Source organism: Phodopus roborovskii, unplaced genomic scaffold (genome assembly GCF_943737965.1).
Source record: "Phodopus roborovskii unplaced genomic scaffold, PHOROB, whole genome shotgun sequence".
Lineage (NCBI taxonomy): Eukaryota > Metazoa > Chordata > Mammalia > Rodentia > Cricetidae > Phodopus > Phodopus roborovskii.
The window spans coordinates 19,060,292-19,078,940 of record NW_026126409.1 but is presented as its reverse complement, the minus strand read 5'-3'; the positions used below and the strand labels follow the sequence as shown (position 1 = coordinate 19,078,940).

At 42.9% G+C, this 18,649-nt stretch overlaps 1 protein-coding gene across 2 annotated transcripts; it reads left to right on the top strand.

Annotated features, from left to right (window-relative positions):
- The first annotated feature begins 4,165 nt into the window (after positions 1 to 4,165).
- On the top strand, positions 4,166 to 15,030 carry Gins4 (GINS complex subunit 4). Of its 2 annotated transcripts, none has more exons than XM_051182135.1 (8): positions 4,166 to 4,184; positions 4,692 to 4,804; positions 6,589 to 6,675; positions 10,117 to 10,230; positions 11,580 to 11,677; positions 12,657 to 12,745; positions 14,731 to 14,821; positions 14,895 to 15,030. In XM_051182135.1, exons 2-8 carry the CDS (start codon positions 4,709 to 4,711, stop codon positions 14,989 to 14,991), a joined length of 672 nt encoding a protein of 223 aa, XP_051038092.1. In that variant the 5' UTR covers positions 4,166 to 4,184; positions 4,692 to 4,708; the 3' UTR covers positions 14,992 to 15,030. The 2 variants fall into 2 exon arrangements, with proteins under 2 accessions (XP_051038092.1, XP_051038091.1); XM_051182134.1 differs by lacking the exon at positions 4,166 to 4,184 and adding an exon at positions 4,313 to 4,330.
- The last annotated feature ends 3,619 nt before the right edge of the window (positions 15,031 to 18,649 follow it).

Below are 18,649 nucleotides of genomic sequence, written 5' to 3'. Positions count from 1 at the left end.
AGCTCTTTGCATGTATGAGGCCCAGGGGGTCATCCCCAGCGCAGCAAAATTTAATAAAATCTTCAGATTCGTAAATCACCTTGTTTTGTAAGAATTTCTGAAATTGGGTGTGGTTAGGCATATTGTGATCTCAGAGGAAGGAAGGTCTTGAGTTTAGGAGCACACTGCTACAGTGAGAACTTTCGGGGTGAGGGGGGGCATCAGAGTTGGTTTTGTTTTTTAAGAAAAAGGATAAAGAGGAGACCAAAAGTGAATGCATTGTCTGCTAACCCTAACATTCCGGGTCATGTGTATGTTCTCTCACCTCATATTTTCAAACTAGTTCATTGGCAGGAAGTGAACATAATTCATAATCAAAATGTTTTGGTAATTACTAATCAGCATCCACCAAATGTCAAGGAACTTAACTAAAGGAAAACTCATACTCTGGTATGCAAAAGCTTGCAAACAGATGCAACCTCTTTTCAGTGAAGGATTAGCATGTGCAATTCATCCATACCATGTGCTTTTATGTAATCCTTTTTCTACTTTCATGGATGTTTGACGAATTGCATTTGAAAAGCAACACTAGTGGGGGTGATCACCCATAAGCCTCACATGTGTCAGACAAGTTCTTTGCTACTGCGCTATGTCCTTGTCCCTGTAATATGTATAATATTTTATCTTTTCAGTGCTTTTGAAAATTTCTAGAAAATGCTCCCACGAAACTACTTGTTTGTCAACAACTTACATGTCCTCGGGTATGGTAGCTAATCCCAGTAGAAGCTGACAGATCTCTAGAGTTCTAGGCCACCTTGATCTACATAGCGTGTTCCAGGCCACCTAGGACAAAACAGTTAGACTCCTCGGGGTTATGGGTGTGGGATGGGGGTGGGACTTGCACTACAAACCACCTTGTGTATGTCTATGTAAATTGACATGTCCATAATGATCACCACTCCCGGGAATGTTAAGGGCACAGAGGGAGAGGAAAAGAAAGGGAAAGTGTGGAGAAGTATCTTCTGGCTTTCAAGTGAAATAAAAGAAAGTGTCCAGGGTAAAGCTGGACTCCTCAGTCAACATCAGGGTCAAAGATGAAGCCGCCTCGCAGGGAAAAGCCCAGGGTGATTTCCAGCATTTACAGGCCCCACAGGTCACATTCCAAGCTTCTGTCTGAGCAGTTTCTAGAATGGTCACTGTTTACAGATCTACTGCAACTCACCAAATAGCCAAGGCTGCTGGTTCTTGTTTCAAAAGGTATAAGAACACAACTTAAGTATTTTCGGCTAAAATGATACTTTCATAACTAAAGAGAAAAACTAATTGTTATCACTCTGGGCTTTTCTACAGATGGAATTTACCTTCTGTTCCAAGTAAAAGCTAATATAATGGTATATGGCCCAAACAGATCATTCTATATTTACCTTTCTTTAAAAAAAAAAAAAAAAAAAAAAAAAAAAAAGTAGGTGAGTAAGGGTCCTGAAGAGATGGCTCAGTGGTTAAGAGCACTGTCTGCTCTTCCAAAGGTCCTGAGTTCAATTCCTAGCACTACATAGTGGCTCACAACTATCTATAATGAGATCTGGTGTCTTCTTCTGGCCTGCAGACATACATGGAAGCAGAACAGTGTATACATAATAAATAAATCTTTTTAAAAAGGGGATGAATGTTAAAATATTTAATCCTTAGGAGGCAGAGGTGGCTGGATATCTATGAAGCCAACCTAATCTATATACCAAGTTCCAGGTCAGCCAGAGTTATATAATGAGACCTTGTATCAAATGAAAATATTTTTTATATCAGTGATAAACTGTAGAGAGATTTTTGTTTTATTTGTTGCTGGGGACTGAACCCAGGGTACATGCTAGGAGTTTACTGTACCACCACACTGCATCCCCCCATCTATACAAATTATTTTAACAAAAAAAAAAAAAAAAATACAGACATAATGCCAAAAGTCTAAGCTACCAAGAAAAAAAAAAAAAAAAGAAATTAAATTTCCACAGCTTTCTATTAGTCTTGTTCTTTCTATTTCAAGTATAAATATGTCAAGATGCATAATTTAGAAGTGTATATAACTACAAAATTTGCAACATGATTCCATCTCTGAAACTCTAATTAGGACGTTTAGTTAGTTCACTGGTTTAGAGCATTTGCTGCTGTCCCAGAGGACTGGAGTTGGGTTGTCAGCATCCATGTTGAGAAGCTCACAACCATATGAAACTCTAGCTCCAGAGGTTCCAGTGCACTGTTCTGGCTTCAGTAGGCATGCACATTCATATGCAAACACACACACATAACACACATGAAAACAAGTAAGTAAATAAATCTTCAAAATTAAACTTAAGGGGCTCAGTGGGTAAGAGCACTTGCTATACAATCATGACCTGCATTCAATTCCCAAGCACCCACATCAAAAAAGCTCAATATGGCTACACACACTTATAACCTCAGTTGTTCGGAGAGCAGTATTCTCCTGGATGCCAGCTTAACTTCAAGTTCAGTGAGAGGCCCTATCTCATGGGAATAAGGCAGAGAATGATAAAGCATCCTCTAGCCTCCATGGACAGGCAGATGTTCCTCAGTCCCCCCATATCTGTGAACATGCACCACATACACACACACACACACACACACACACACACACCACACAAAGGGTAGACCCCTACATAGGGAATAGGCATTCTTTTTTTGAGAATAGCCACTCTTTTATTATTAAAACGAGCAACCTAAATAACATTAGAGAACATTTCTGTACAAAATAATGTAAAGGAAGGACAATGGGAACTCATATGTAATTTCAACATATATATTTATGAAATTATGAACTGTTAGTGCAGAGGGCTTGGCAATGGAACCGATCCATATTAAATGTTAAAGGAGGGGAGGAACAGTCTATGATTCCCAGAGTGAGACCTTTGACAGATCAATAGGTCGATGAATGCTGCACACCAGGAGGAACTGGTTTTGAATCCCCAACATCGCACAGTACTGTCTGTAACCCAAGAACTGCGGAAGAAAGGTGGACCCCTGGAGATCATTGCCCATGGAGACAGTTAATTGAAAGAATTCCAGGTTCAATAAGAAAATTGTCTTGAAAAATACAGTGGAGAGCAATGGTTGGAGACAACCAGTGTTGTTGACCTCTGGCCTCTACACATCCACACACTTATGTGGCACATGCCCACACAAACACATACACAGTAACACACACAGTTACTAAATTTCCTTCCCAGAGGGTGTAGTAACATCTTCTAAGGTCCTAATGACAGAGGCACAATTCTGTCAGAGTTTACTCTGGGGAAACCAATGAGTTTACTGAGTGCATTAGTCAGGGTTTTCTAGGGTACTGTGGCTCATAAATTCCAGGAATCTTCTCATCCCTGCCTGTAGAGTGCTGAGGTTACAAATGTATGCCACCAGGACTCATTTATGTAAATTCTTGTACTCAGGTCCTCCTGCTTACAAAGACTATACCGACTAAGTTATATCCCCAGACCTGTAATTTTTATCATAATACCAGGCAATACCAGTCTTCCCTTTTTCCCCCTGTCTGTCATCATGGCATAGGAAATTTCCCTGTTTTTCGATCTAGAGATAAACAAAGCTAGAACAGTCCAAAATGACATTTTGCACAGAACAAAACACATCAGAGAGAAAAACATCTACAGTTAAAAGAAATACTGGCAACCAGACAACAGAAATATTTATGTGTATATGTAAGCATGCATATACAAATATGTACACATTCTTGCTTTCCTTCTCTGTGTTGAATGAATCAGGGGAATTTGATGCAGTGGCCTAGGTCGGGTCTGAGAATTTGCGTTTCTCATGGGCCCCCCAGATGATGGTGCAGTTGGGTGGTCTGGAGCTGGGGAGGAAAGGACTCAAAGAAGCAGCCGATTTTAACAGAAGGAAGCAGGCGCATGCACGAGTCGGCCGCCAGGTGGCACTGCCCGCTTTCCTCGCCGTGAGGTGAGCGCCCCCACGTGGCGAGTCAGGGCTGAGACTGCACTTCCAACCTTCGCCTCCGCCTTCCGGAAGTACTCTCTACGTGCCTCTAGTGCCTGCCCTCCAGAGGGCGGGGCAACGGGACGCCAGTCCATGTTTCCCGAGACGTGATTGGTTAGTGCGCTCCAGCGCGCTGATGTCATTCCTGTGGACGCTGAGTTTCGGAAAGGAGCGCGGGATTTGCAGCTCCGGAGGTCCGCAGTAGCGCTTGCGCGGGAGTTCTGACCGCGGTACCGTCCCCGGTGCAGCCTCCTCCCGAGGTTCCCCGGCAGCGTGCGGGCTGGAAGGGGAGGGAGGGCGGGTTCCCGCGCCGTGTCGTAGAGGGGCCCGGGAGACACAGGTCAGTTGTAGCCGCGGGCTGGTTGTGCCGTGCACACAACGCCGTGCAAGTTTCACATCTGCACGGAAATGGGTACCTGGGTCATTGGGGAAACCCCCCTACCCCCTACCCCCCAAAAAACGCTACTGGGGAAGAAAAGGCGCACTTGCCGTTCAGTACAGGTGCTTAGTTCCTGTCCCACGCAGTGGAAAGGATTAGGAGAGAAAATGACAACTGACCTAGTCCTTGAGGACTGAAAATTAGTCTGTGAGTTCTCCATCCCTGGCCAGTGGTTCCCCTCCAGCCCCAGTAAACATTGCCCTGAAAGCCTTTTGCAAGTAAGTGGGAAAAACATGGCAGAGTGTTGGTTTATTTTCGCTAGGTTCCTGGTTCAGAAAGATGACAGAGGTGCTGGATCTCCATGAACAGGACTCCGATGGGGAGAGTGAGGAGGTGGTCCTAACGCCTGCAGAGCTCATTGAAAGGCTAGAGCAGGTAAGCCCCTCATAGAACCCCTTTGCCCTGTTCTTAGCCCTTAACTTACTCCAGGTGCAATTCCAGGGCTCAGGAAATAAGGACACTGAAGGTTTATTTCTGAAGAGCAGTGTTTGTAACATGTGCATAAAAATAGGAAGGCAGAGAGCAGGGCATTCCCTAGAAGAAACCTCATTCTGTCAGTCCTCAAGCACAGCTAGTGGAGGACAGCTTTGGATATATTTAAGAAGAACGTTTCACAAATCAAGGCACCACTGTGGTACTTTTTCAGGACGTAAAGATGTGTGGGGTGGGAGTCTGCAGTTCTCTATTGTCGCCCCCTCTCCCACTGGAGAATGTATGATTTAGCAAAAAATTGACAGCATAGCAATGATTATTTTTTTGTGCTCTAGTAACTTAGCTTTATTTATTTATTTACTTATTTATGTTTTTTTTTTTTTTTTTTTTTGAGACAGGGCTTCTCTGTCTAACAGCCCTAACTGTTCTGGAACTAGCCTTATATAGACAGGGTTTCATGAGATTTTATATTTATGCTATTTTATGTGTAGTTTCTAATATACAATTGTACATATAATTATACACATATAAAATCTCATGAACCTCTGGTAGTTTAGGAGTTTTTGGTTGGTCGGTTTTGAGATATGGACTCACTATGCGTCACTGACTGACCTTGAATTCTCAGAGATCACCTGCCTCTCCCACCTGTATGTTGCCAGTAAAGGCATGCACTATGATACCCTTTAAGTTCAGCATTTTTATTGAATGGTGTTTAGAAAACACCCAGCTGTAATGGATATGTCTACAACACAGTCCCTGCCCCTAAGGCTCAGGGAGCATCAAAGAAGGGGAAGCAGAAAAACTGTAAGAGTCAGAGGACCAGGAAATCCGCTGTGCGATTGGCTCCTGAATATGACGGGGAAGCCCAATGAAAGCTCAATAATATGGCTGTTTAAACAAGGCCTGAACAATGGATGACAACACAGGCTGACAACCCAATATGAATGGAGGAAATCTCACAAGGCTTCAGGCAATCAGCAGCTGCTCAGAGAGGGAGAACTAGTCTTCCTTGAGGATGACATCCCTAAATGGTTATCCAATGCCGATGGTCAGTCCTAAAAACAAGCAACACTAAATGGACTAAGTAGGTTGTATTATGTGTTTATTTGCATATATATGTAAAGAAATTAAAAAGAAGCCATGAATTTGAGAGAGACTTGGGGAACATGGGGGGGGGGTGAAGGGAGAAAAAGAAGGAGGAAGGTATGTTTTAAATAACAGGTTTAAAATATTTCCTGAAATGCAGTGTTTCTCGTTTCAGTGATTGTATTTGTTTGCTGGGCTTATATAATCAACCACAGATTGAGTGGCTTACCCAAAAGACTTGTTTTTGTATTTAAGAAGCTGAGATCACTGTGCTTGCATGGTTGGTTTCTTTCGGGGCTTCTCTGCTGGACCTGCTGGTGGTTCTCTCCTCTGTCTTCACTTGGTCTGCCCTCTTGGCTGTGTCTGTGATAGAATTTTGTTTTCTGAAAAGGAGACCGGTCACATTGAATTAGGTCCCATCCTAATGAGCTCATTTTAACACCTTCACCTCCTCAAAACCCTGCTTCCAAACAATCACTTGGAGGCACTGAGTTAGAATCACAACATAGGAATTTTTGTTTGATTTTGTGTTTCTGAGGACAGAACCAGTGAGCTCGTTCCCATCTGGTAGTCATCTGGGCCTGAGAGCTGACCCTGTTTTGCTCCATGGTGGCACTCATTTTCCCCGTGTTGGTTTATAGGCATGGATGAATGAAAAGTTTGCCCCTGAGCTACTGGAGAGCAAGCCTGAAATTGTGGAGTGTGTCATGGAACAGCTACAGCACATGGTAAGAGTTGTCTCCCTCCAGGCTACAGAGGAAAAAAGAGCATTTTGGCGGCAGCGTATTGAAAAGTGCTCTGATGGCAAGTCTTTGTTTGACTCAGCTCAGTGCTTTAAAAGAAGTTCCAACTGTATTGGTCAAGGTTCCCCAAAAAGAAGAGAACTCAAAGAATGAATATGTATGCGTGGGGGTGTTTATTACAGTGACTTACAAGCTGTGGTCTGACTCCCAACAGAAAGGCCAAGAGTCTGATAGTAAGTAGTTCACTCCAATAGGATGTATGTCTCAGCTGATCTTCAGTATGGGTTGGAATCCTATTACTAGGAAAGTAATGCCTCAGCAGCAGGATACATGAACTTGCCATTGAGAGTAAGATTGAGGGCAAGCAGGCAGAAAGCAAAAATTTCCTTTTCCCATATTCTTTTTACAAAAAAACTCCTTTTCTCAAGACAGGTTTTCTCTGTGTAGCTTTGGAGCCTGTCCTCGAACCGGGAACTCACTCTGTAGACCAGGCTGGCCTAAAACTCACAGAGATACACATGCCTCTGCCTCTCAAGTGGTAGGACTAAAGGTGTACGCCACCACCTGGCTCCATTGTAGGCTGAAGGAACATTACTCACAGGTACGTCCAGCTGCTTGGGTTTTAGTTGATTCTAGATATGGTCAAGATGATGGCCAAAACTGGTCATTGCATCTATGTTTATAAACTACAAGAGTTTCCATAAAAATTTCGAGTTCATTTTTATTTTATGTGTGTGAATGTTTTGCCTGCATGTATGTGTGTGGTACCTGCATGCCTAGTGCCTACACAGCCCATAAGAGAGTATCAGATTCCCTGGAACTGAGGTTACAAATGGTTATTAGCGGGTGCTAGGCACCAGACCTGGGTCCTCTGCAAAAGTAACAAGTACTGCCAACCACCAAGCCCTCTCCTGCCCAAGAGTTCCTGTAAACACCAGCCTGTCAGCGTCTGGCAAACAGTCTACATTCTACATGAGAGGACACGCCAGAGCAGCTAAGTATCATCCCGCTCACTGTGCTGTCCTATTTCCTATAATTCCTGACAGCACTTGTTCTTTTGCTATAATTATTGCCTGTGAAACACAAACACGAGATTCAGCGCCCACATGGAGTTTATTGAGAGAGGAGAGAGAAAGGGAGGTAGCTGGTAGCCAACTGAAAGCAGGGGAGAGAGAGAGGAGAGAGAGAAAGAGCAAGAGAGAAGGAGCCAAAGAGGGAGGCGCACTTAGCACACTTCTTTAAAAGGGAAACTTGCACATGCTTAACTGGCAGTCAGGTAAGTCATGACTAGATAAGACATGGCCATGAGCATCCCGCCCATCATCAGGGGTGGGGTCAGCAGACTGCTGGTTCCCAACATTCCCACCTCTTATTGTTATTAAAAAGTTGGGGGTTGGGCTTGGCAGGTTAGGAAATAAGGACCTTGAGTTCTCAAGACTGCTTCCTGCTGACTTGGGGTGGTGATTCTCTTTGGGGGAATGAAAAAGCTGGGGGTGCTGCCACGTCCTGGTAGCTGGTTCTTTCATCGCAGTCCTGACTGTATGGAACTCTGGCGTCTTTTTGAGACCTGGCAAGATATTAGCAGAACAGGTTAAGTTTAGAAAAAAAGGTTTTTTTTTTTCTAGGTCCTGGTACTTGAGGGGAGAATTGTAAGTTGAAGGAGGGGTTCCCGAGATGAGGGAAGGGAGTCCTGGGACCAGGGAAAGGTTGAATATTTATTTGAAGTGAATCTGACCTGTTTGGATGGGTCCAATTTGGCTCCCTGGAACTTAAAAGAATCCTTTGAGTTTGTGAAAACATAAATATTAAGACACATTAGCAGCATACTCATGTTAGAAATGATTTGGCTGAAAGAATTAACACATATACAACTGGCAGATCTTTAGCACAATGAAAGCACCTTAATTGTGAGCTTATAGTTACAGTTATGATAGTATAGTGGCATAGTATGGTGTTTAGTACTCTTTGTCAGAATTGATAGTAGCTCATTAAAACTTTATTGATTAATGTTAAGACTATAAACAGTAGCAACCTTAAAATACCCGTTTGTGAAATCTGTTTTGTAACAATTGGAGCCTTGGCTGTTGCTTTAAGCTGACAAAGCTACCAGTCGTCAAAAGCATCAGAGTTGTTGAGAAGGATAAAATTTTACCTGAATGATTAGAGAGTAAGTAGTTGAGATGAAAGGCAGGATTGCTCAGTGGTTAGCGTGCCACTTTTGTGGGTGGAGCTTCTTCAGTGTCCCTCAGTCTTGGAGGAAATGGGTGGTGCCAGCACCTGGCCTGTCTCTGTTATAAAAGCTTTTTAGTGGAACGTTTTAAATGCCATATTCTCTAGATCTCTGAGCATTTGAGGACTGTCTGACTGTTTAGTGTATCTCAGTAGACAAAAATTATCTTTAGTTACTTGCCTTAAGCACATAGGTGGCTAGGTAAGGCTTTATCCCTGTAATTAATTGATCTGTCTGGAAAACTGGATCCAAGCTGAGAGGCTGTGGACAGATGTTATACTCAGAGCCCTCCAGCCTGACTGTAACTGGTTTTAACTTAGTAGGTTAGACTTAACCTGTAAAGGACAAAGAGGTAGAGAAAAACTCCCTTTGATAATAGAAGCTTACAGGGAGGACTGGGTGGCATAAATATTTTTTAGTTTGAAATAGACATTTATAAACTTAAATGTTTACCAACAACAGCCCTTCCTTCTTACATCTTTAACCTACCCTACCCTTATAGACACTTTAGGTTGTGATCTTTGGCTTGGAATGCTGTGGGCCTAGGTTATTACCACCTTCAGAGCAAGTTTACAATGTCTGTGTTTTGTAGGATTCTCACAGTGGATTGATTTTAGCATTGTGTGTGATGCTCATGCACATGTGTGCATGTGTATGAAGGTCATAATACAACTTTGAATGTCAGTCTTTCCCTTCCACCTTAGACAGGGTCTGTTAGTTGCTCACTGCTGTGTGTGTCACCCTAGCTGACCTGGGAGCCTCCAAGACTTTCCTTGTCTCTGCCTCCCTCTGTGCCGCATGAGTACTGGGATTGCACACATACACTAACACATCTGGCCCTACCTAGAATCTGAGAAAGGAAACCCAGCTTCTCATGCCTACAGTAGCAGGTACTTTACCCACTGAGCTATCTCCCCCAGCCCCTAAACTAGCTTTTAACACTCCTTTATAGACCCTTAGACAGTTCTGCTGTTGCTGTATTGCTTCCTTCACAGTTGGATTGAGGTTGTAGACCCTTGTGGTTGACCATTTGTAGATTTTATTCAAATGGTCATCTTTAAAATGGGTGTTTTTGAATTATTTACCTAATAGAGTTCTTTGTTATCTTAAAATGGCATAATTTTAGTGTCCCTGACTTTGCCAATGTTTATGGTTGGTGTGTTTGAATATTGTGATTTGAATTTCTCTTATAATAGGAAGGAAATCTCAGAAGAGCCAGAAACGGGGATCTGAAGGTCAGTATTCACCAAATGGAGATGGAGAGGATCCGCTATATCCTTAGCAGCTACTTGCGGTGTCGACTCATGAAGGTTCGATGGGCATTAATGCAGTAAAATTTGGGATATTGAGTAGCGTGAAATTTGGGATATTGAGTAGCGTTCAGGGCCTGCAGATTTTAAGCCCAGCATCGCTGGAGCCAGAGATAAGGAGAGGATATTCTGGGAAGTGTAGCTGAAACTATGGCTATTGGTGTTGAGCTGTTTTAGGTCTTATTACTATTTTCCAAGCTATATATCTTATTTCTGGTAATAACTCTTGCAATTAAATATCATTTTTCTATCTACGTATTCTCTGTATTTTCAGCTTTTGTATGGGTTTTAGCTCCCAGGGAGATATCTGTACGTTAAATATTAAATGATATCTCTTCTTTTCCTTAGCATCAGATACAGTTGTTTTCTCAGAATTTCTTTGCCAAAAGCTTTACTCTGTGAACTGTCTTCCTTTCTGGGGTCTTGGTGTTAGTATTCAGGCATCTGTACCAGCCTGCCCTTGGAGTCCTGACAGATATGTGTTCAGCTGCAGCCACTAAGATCACCACCTGTGCATATTCACCATGTTCCCTTTTAAAAGGACCCTGTCCACCTCCCATCTCTTTACCTCTTCTATGTCTCTCATTCCTGTTCTCTCTGTCTTCCACCACTCTTGTCTTCAGGGATGGTCTCTGATCCCTTCTCTCTCCTTTTCCAGTAAGCCTCCCATGTGAGCCCTGTTGTATGGTATGACTTCTCTTTCCACTGTTTTTAAATAAACAGCACTTGGAATCTATCTTTTTTTCTGAATTCTTGGATTTTTTTTTTAACCCCCAGTGCTTGGAGAACTGGACCTTGCACAGGCTAGACAGGTGTTCTACCATCTAGTTACTCTCTCAGCTCCTTGTCAGTTTTATTGTTGATGCTGCTATTAACTTTACCTATATGGGTATTTCACCTGCATCTGAGTCTTTTCACAGTGTTCTTGTCTGGTGCCCGTGGAGGCCAGAGGGTAGCATTGGATTCCTTGGAACTGAAGTTACAGATGGTTGGGATCTATCATGTAGGTGCTGGGAATTGAACCCAGGTCCTTTGCAAGAGCAATAACTTAGTAACAACCTCAAGCCCCAGGACAGTGAGAGACAATGTCTCAAAAAATCCAGGTCAATGACACTTGAGAAATCAAAACCAAGATTGTCTTCTGGCCTGTACATGTATACACATATATATATATGCACCCTCCCCCGACACATACACACATGAACATGCATAGGCACACACAAAATAAAATTGGGCCTTGGTGTAGCTCAGTGGCCCAACACTAGCCTAGTATATGCCAGGCACTGAGATCAAGGAAGTGTGTAAACCCAGAATGATCAATTTTCATTTTTTTTAATTTGTCTTAACAGATAGAGAAGTTTTTCCCTCACATCCTAGAAAAGGAGAAAATGCGCCCTGAGGGGGAGCCTTCCATCCTTTCTCCAGAGGAGTTTGTCTTTGTCAAAGAGTAAGTGAGCAGGAAACGTGGAACTTCTTCTGCACTTGGCTTCCAGCATGGGCTTCACCCACAGTGTAAGCATTTTGATGGCTCAGATGGGATGGACAGGGATTCTGTCACTCAGGAGCCAAGGAATACTAAGTGTTACAGCTCAGATGGAAAGGTATGCTGGCACTTGGGAGCCAAAGAATACTGATTGTTACAGCTCAGATGGGATGAACAGGGATTCTGGCACTTGGGAGCCAAGGAATACCACAGGTCACAGTAAACATAGCAGCTTACAGCCCTGCTTCAGGGAAAGGCTCCCCTAGTGTGTCAGCTCTGCTCTGGCAGGAGAGGGTTTTCCAGCAAAGAAAGTATTACAGCTCTGCTTTGCTCCGCTCTGCCCAGAGTCATCTCTGTTCCGGCGAAAGAAGGTCTCATCCAAACCTCATTCAAGAGATTTATTGGGAGGGAAGAATGCAGGAGAGTGGCTGCCCTCTGCCAGGGTGGCAGAGGACAGTTGGGCAACCTGAACAGCCACAAGCTGAACAGACACGGGGTTTATATAGGACTTCTTAGGGGGTGAAGTTTTTCCAGGGTGGGGATTGGTCAGATTTCAGTCCTTGAGCTCAGACTAGCTAGATCTGGTGCTCAGTGATTGGTTTGTTTTCTACACGGGTTTAGGGTCAGATTTGGGTCTGGTTTCAGGGCTAACTAATATGTGTTTCTTTCACTGGTCCTTCTTAGCGTTTTGGCTCTAATTTTAGGACCAGGGTGTATTTCTTTCACTGGCTGATTCCATGGCCAAAGTATATTTCTTTGGCACTGGTTTCAGGGTCAGGGTGCATTTCTTTGGTTCTGGTTGCAGGGCCAGAGTGTGTTTCTTTGGCTGTGCTCAGGGTTTATTTCTCTAGTTGGTCTTTTCTCCTTATACACAGTGCTCAGCCTGGTACCCTGGTGTCTCCTGTTGGTACACACTAGAGCCATTTGACTTCCTTTGTTCCAGGTACATGGATCACACAGAGACCCATCTTAAAAATGTTGCCTTAAAGCACATGCCTCCCAACCTGCAGAAAGTGGATCTCTTAAGGGCAGGTAAGCTGCCTTTTCCAGATTAAGATCAGTACCATAAAGTACATCCCAGACACCCATTTTCAGATACCTGAGAGTCAGCTAGCTCTCTTTAGTCAGTATGCAGAGAAGCAACTAAGATAAAAGGAGAAAAGAGAAAGGGTTCTAGTTAAAAATAAAAGCAATCGAAAGTAGATGTCAAGGTCACTATTTCAGCATTACTCACCCTTATGTCCTGCAAATGGGATTGGACTCATGGCTTCTACTCCAGATGCAGACCTCTTTATCCGGCCACATACTTTCTGAGCATCTTGGAGGATCCTTCTAAGCGCCAGAGAAGCAGGCCTGACAGATTTCATAGGTTTTAGAATGTGGTGGCTACAAAAGAGGCTAGAAACAGAAAGGGCTTTTCAGTTCTGTTGTAAAGATCGCCAGCTGCACTTTAGAGGGTTGTCAGTGAAATCCACATCCCTCGTCTTCATGGTCCACTGTAGTTGAGTCTAATGAGACAACTGCCAGATCAAATCAAACCTGTCTCCAGGGGACCAGGTCTCACCTGGTTTACTGAGTCTGTCTCCAGGTCACATATACAGTGGTGCCCTCATCTCTTGCCCTGGCATGTATGCTGCACCAGGAGGCCTGCGATATGGCACTGTCCTAACACATTTGAACAGCTCCCAGTTGGGGCGGTTGGATGTCTTAGATCAAGGCACTAGACTTGGTATCTAGTAGGAACTTGTCTTCTTCGTGGTTTCTTCTGTGTGTCCTACGTGGCCAAAGGGAAGAAGCAAGCATTCATGCCTCTTTTAAAGTCACTGTACCCTTCTGTGTTATAATCTCTTCTTATCTGAACACTGGTCAGACTGACTTAGGGCCTACCCTGAACAGTGGTGGCACACATTGACATTGTTGGTCATTGGTGGGGAAGGGCGGCAGCGGTTCCTTAGCCTTAATCCCTGAGAGACTGCTTAAGGTTAAGACCATGTCCCTTTGTTTAATAGTCCACACTATGACCATGTAACCCAGGCTTCCTTGTATATAAGCTCCTAGATCTTGCTCTACACTTTTATCTCAGCCTTTTTGTGGCATTCCCAACCTCATTTCCCCTCTTTAAATCCTGGGCTTTTATTTAAAGAAAACACATCTGCTACTTTGTTCCACACTGTTGAAAGCATATACCACTAATGTGGTATTCACTGATGGCTCAGTTCCCACCTCCTCTGGAAAGATGTGTTAATACTTGTTTGTATCTTCCATGAATTACACACTCCTCTGGGCTTCACTTTTCAAGATTTGCTATCTATAGTCATCCATGTTCCGGGGATACAAACTAGACAATTCTAGAAATAACTTGTAAGTTTTAAATCCTGAACTCTTGAGACTAGAGAATCGGCTCAGTAGTGAAAAGCACTTGCTGCCCTTATAGAAGACCTGGATTCAATCCTGGCGCCCTCATGGCAACTCAGAACTGTCTGTAGCTCTGGTTCCAAGGGACCCAACACCCTCTTCTGGTCTCTGGCATTGCATGCAGGCAAACACTCATACACATAAAATAAATACCTAAAAATTAGTTTTTAATCCTGCAGTGTTCTGACAGGAATTATGAAGTCACTCTTCTTAGATAACTGATACTATACCTCAGTGCCTGTGTTGAAGTGATGGCCAAACTATTTCATAATGTATAAGTGATATGTCTCCTTTTTCATGTAGGCATTATGTCCTCTCATAAGCTTAAGGGTGGGTACAGGGCAATAACAATTCACATTGCCTTTATTACAGTGTAATTGCTCTAGTATATGATTAGTGCCATTAAACGTTATCATAGGTGTGTACATAAAGAGAAGTACACGTAAGATTCAGTATTGTTCACTGGGAAAGTGGTGCATAGGAAAATTGTAGATCGCTTCTCACACCTCCCTCTCCATCACAAGCCTCAATAGATTAACCCTAGTGACGTCTGTCATGTTACATGTTAGCTGTTTATGGTTACATTTGTCTTTTCCTGGCAGTTCCCAAACCAGACCTAGATTCATACGTGTTTCTGAGAGTGAAAGAGCGACAAGAAAACATTCTAGTAGAGCCAGAAGCAGATGAGCAGAGGTGAGTGGCACGTGTGGCTTCCCCATGGAGAGGTAGCTAAGTTCTGTACATTAAACATGTCCTCCTCTTTCAGAGATTACGTTATTGACTTGGAGGAGGGCTCACAGCACTTGATCCGATACAAAACCATTGCACCTCTTGTCGCTTCTGGAGCAGTTCAGTTAATATAAAACAGCACAAACAATCCTGAGGACGTGGTCAACACTAGACACCCCATTTCCTTTTGTGTCTAAGAATAATGAAGTCATGCTCTCTACAGAAGGCTTTCCTCAGCAGACTACTTGGAAAAAGAATCATTGTGTATGCCCTTCATCCTACCTTTCTACTGTTCTAGCCAGCGCCAGCAGATGGGGCCCTTGCAAATAAAGACTGTCAGGTGTGTGCTTTTTTCTACTACTTATTGAGCTCAAGAAGGGTCGTAAAGAGGCTTCTCCGCCCTGCCACGGTGGCAAGATGGATTGGGTATAAGTTGATAAAAGTTGATAATAACAAGAGAATTCCTTTAGCTTTCATAAGCAGATTAAAGCATACAGTTACAGTCTGCTTTTATACATCATTAAATGTGTGACCTAATGTTTTGGAACCTCAGATATTGAACTTAACACAAATTTCCGTCATGCCTACTTTAAGAAAATCACTGTTAAATGTCAGGCTTGTGGTAGGAGGAGTGTTGGGACAGTTCTTAGCTTACTTTGTAATGAAGTAGATTTTCCCTGTGCCTTAGGCAGCTTTGCCTGGCAAGGCTTCAGGCCATCTGGGTGTCCCTGGTCCAGCCTCATCATTATTAACTGTCCTTGTCCTGAGTTGGGACCAGCACCATGTCTGCCTGCCTATTGCCATGCTCCCCACCACGATGGCCATGGAGTCTACTTAACATCTGAAACTGTAAATAAGCCCCAAAATTCGACCTCAGTTACTTTGGTCATCATGTCTCTTCACAGCAATAGAAGGAGCCCAGGACAGCATATCACAGAAATACCTCCACACCAATATTTATTACTTCAGCACTGTTCACAGTAGCTAATGGAACCAACCTTTGTGTCCAACAGCAGAGGTGGTCAAAGAACAGGAGCTACCTATAAACGACATTGTTTTCTTCCACAAAGAAAAAAGTTTCATCAATTGCAGGAAAATGGATGTAAGTGGAGATAATTATTAAGTGAATTACATAACCCAGTCTTTAAGAAACAATCACATTTTCTCCTCTTGTGGTTCCTAAATTTTAAATAAGCATTGAAAGGCATGTTTATGTACATGACATGGAACTAGAAGCAAAACTGTCCAGGGGAACAAATGAACAGACGTGTGATTGTGAAGAGCATGGGGTAGAGTGGACGCAGTCAAAGTATACTTAGGAAAATTCCTTATGTACCCCACAACCATGTGCAATAAGAACAAAGCTGGGCATTGGTGACGCACACCTTTAATCCCAGCACCCGGGAGGTAGAGGCAGGCAGATCTCTGTGAGTTCGAGACCAGCCTGGTCTACAGACTGAGTTCCAGGACAGGCTCCAAAGCTACACAGAGAAACCCTGTCTCAAAAAACTAAAAAAAAATAAATAAAAACAAATGGAGCAGAATAAAAGGAGAACATTGACGTTTTTAAGTTTTCTTCTCAGAAAAAAATACAACTGATGATAAGCAGTACTATAAAACACCTTTAATAATGGCGGGAGGGCCAGCTGGGGCTATGAAGGAAGACCTATCTCAAAAAGTCCCACAAAATTAGAATTAAATTATCAATTACTCTTTCCATTGTTTTCTATATAATGAGCTGTATAATAATTTTCTAAATGTAGTACAAATCTTTTTTTTTTAATTTATAGTTTATTCTACCAGGCAAACATATCCTATAGGTTCCCTTTCTGGCTTCCCACCAGGGACCGAGACTACTTAGTGTTCACTATTATGTCCAGTTTTTCCTGACAGGACTGCACTGTCACTTCTACTTTTATTTTCTGTTTCTGTGGTGCTGGAGGGTTAACCCAAGGCCATGAGCATGATAAATTGTACCCCAGCCCACTTTTTTCTTATATCTATATGTTTTGCTTTAATTTAAAAAAAACCCACATATTTAGGGGAAAATTAATAATAACACACTTTAGTAGCTTGGATGAACTTTATTAATCACAAGTTCTCACTTTTGAAAATGTAATAAGCAATTTATGCTAGACCTGGTGTTGTAATTCCAGTACTTTAATTCCAACAAGTTCCAGGCTAACCAAAGCTACATAGTGAGACTCTGTGAAGCTGGAAGGGCAGTTGATTCCACGGGATTGTCTTCTGACCTTCACGAACATTATTCATTCACATTCAAAACCAACAAATTTTAAAAGTAGTACATGAGATGGAAGCCTTTGAAAATGAAAACCCAAATGGCCATTTCTTGTTTAAACCTGATGTGATGTGAAATGGATAGCCATGTAGAAATGTGGTCAGGTACACGGGGCCATGCTCCAGTGGCATGAGACTAAAGGGGAGGCGAGTCGGCAGAGCTTGCTTCTCTCTCTCTCTCTCTCCTTTCCTGGATAGTCTAAGGTATAGGGTAGGACCACTCTGGAATGAGGGTCTTCAAAAAGGGAGTGACATTTCTAGATTATATGCTTTGAGAAAAAGTGATTTGTAGATTCTATGCTCCACCTTAAGAGAAATTAATGATTTCCATGACTGATTTCAGAAGAGAAAGAAAGGCAGGGAGACTTTGCCTTTGAGCTCAAGAGTACTTAGCATGTCAAGGTGCCATGTTGGGAGGTATCAATTTCCAAACCTCGATATGTACATTCAGAAATAAAGTCCCTGGCTGAAAGCAGCTGAGAGTCTTGTAGAGAAAAACCAGCACCAGTCAAGGAATATTATGTTCTTTCAAAGGTGAAGGAGCATAGTTATGAAAGAACATAGGAAGGACTCCAAGACTGTAAGAGCCACAGAAATACCCCAAAGAGGTGCTTTAGTCCAAGGTTGAAACGCTAGAGGAGTCCGGCAAGAAAAGAAGGCTGCTTAGGATGCAGGAGGAGACCATGCCAAAGAGCTGAGCCTGGAAAACCATAAGTGAGATTGGCATGTGGAGAAGCAGTTTCTATTTTGTATGGGAGACTTGAGACCCAAACATTTAAAGAGTGATTTACCAGGCTACAGGGTCTGGGATTTGTGGTAAAAGAGTTGGGAGTTCTGAAAGTATTTGAACAGAGACCTAATGGGAACATTTTCGGGAATATATATACATATATATGAATGAGAGAGAAACTGGAGAATGGAGACCAGGCTTGTGTTTGGACACTTGCTTCTACTTCTTTGGTGTTGGGTAAAATAATTATGGAACATTTGGAGTAGACATGGTAGACTGGTCAGGGTGGGGAGCGTTTCACTGTGTAGCCTAACCCTAGTTCCATTCTAGGGCTCTCTGCTTCTAAGCTACCAAGGTGTCTTTGCTGCAGGTGCTACATCACTACCTACACCAAGCCAGCCACCATGCTTTACCTACCAGGACAGCCTGTACCCTCTGGAACTGACCAAAAATAAGGGATACTTGCCTTGTCACTGTATTTTATCACGGGAGGGAAAGGAGTGAGCATACCATCCCTGTTCACCCCTCTGCTGTGTCCTCCTCCAATGTAGTATATCAGCTCCTCATCCCAGGTGTTCCTTGGTTTTTTGTTTTGTTTTGTTTTATTTGTTTGTACAAGGTGGGTGCACTTTGTCATCAAGATTGGCTTTAGTTTGAAACCATTAACCTCCTGCTAGGATTGTAAATGTGTACCTCCATACCAGCTCTCGACTCCTGTTTTTAGGTCCCAGTAACTGCCCATTTGGGGTCATATACCCTAAAAC

What these genes read in the sequence shown, in the direction of transcription:
- Gins4 (XM_051182135.1), top strand. Translation starts at nt 4,709, where the DNA reads ATGACAGAGGTGCTGGATCTCCATGAACAGGACTCCGATGGGGAGAGT. An exon ending in TGGAACAGCTACAGCACATG is followed by an intron (nt 6,676 to 10,116) that starts GTAAGAGTTGTC and finishes CTCTTATAATAG; the next exon opens with GAAGGAAATCTCAGAAGAGC. An exon ending in GAGTTTGTCTTTGTCAAAGA is followed by an intron (nt 11,678 to 12,656) that starts GTAAGTGAGCAG and finishes CCTTTGTTCCAG; the next exon opens with GTACATGGATCACACAGAGA.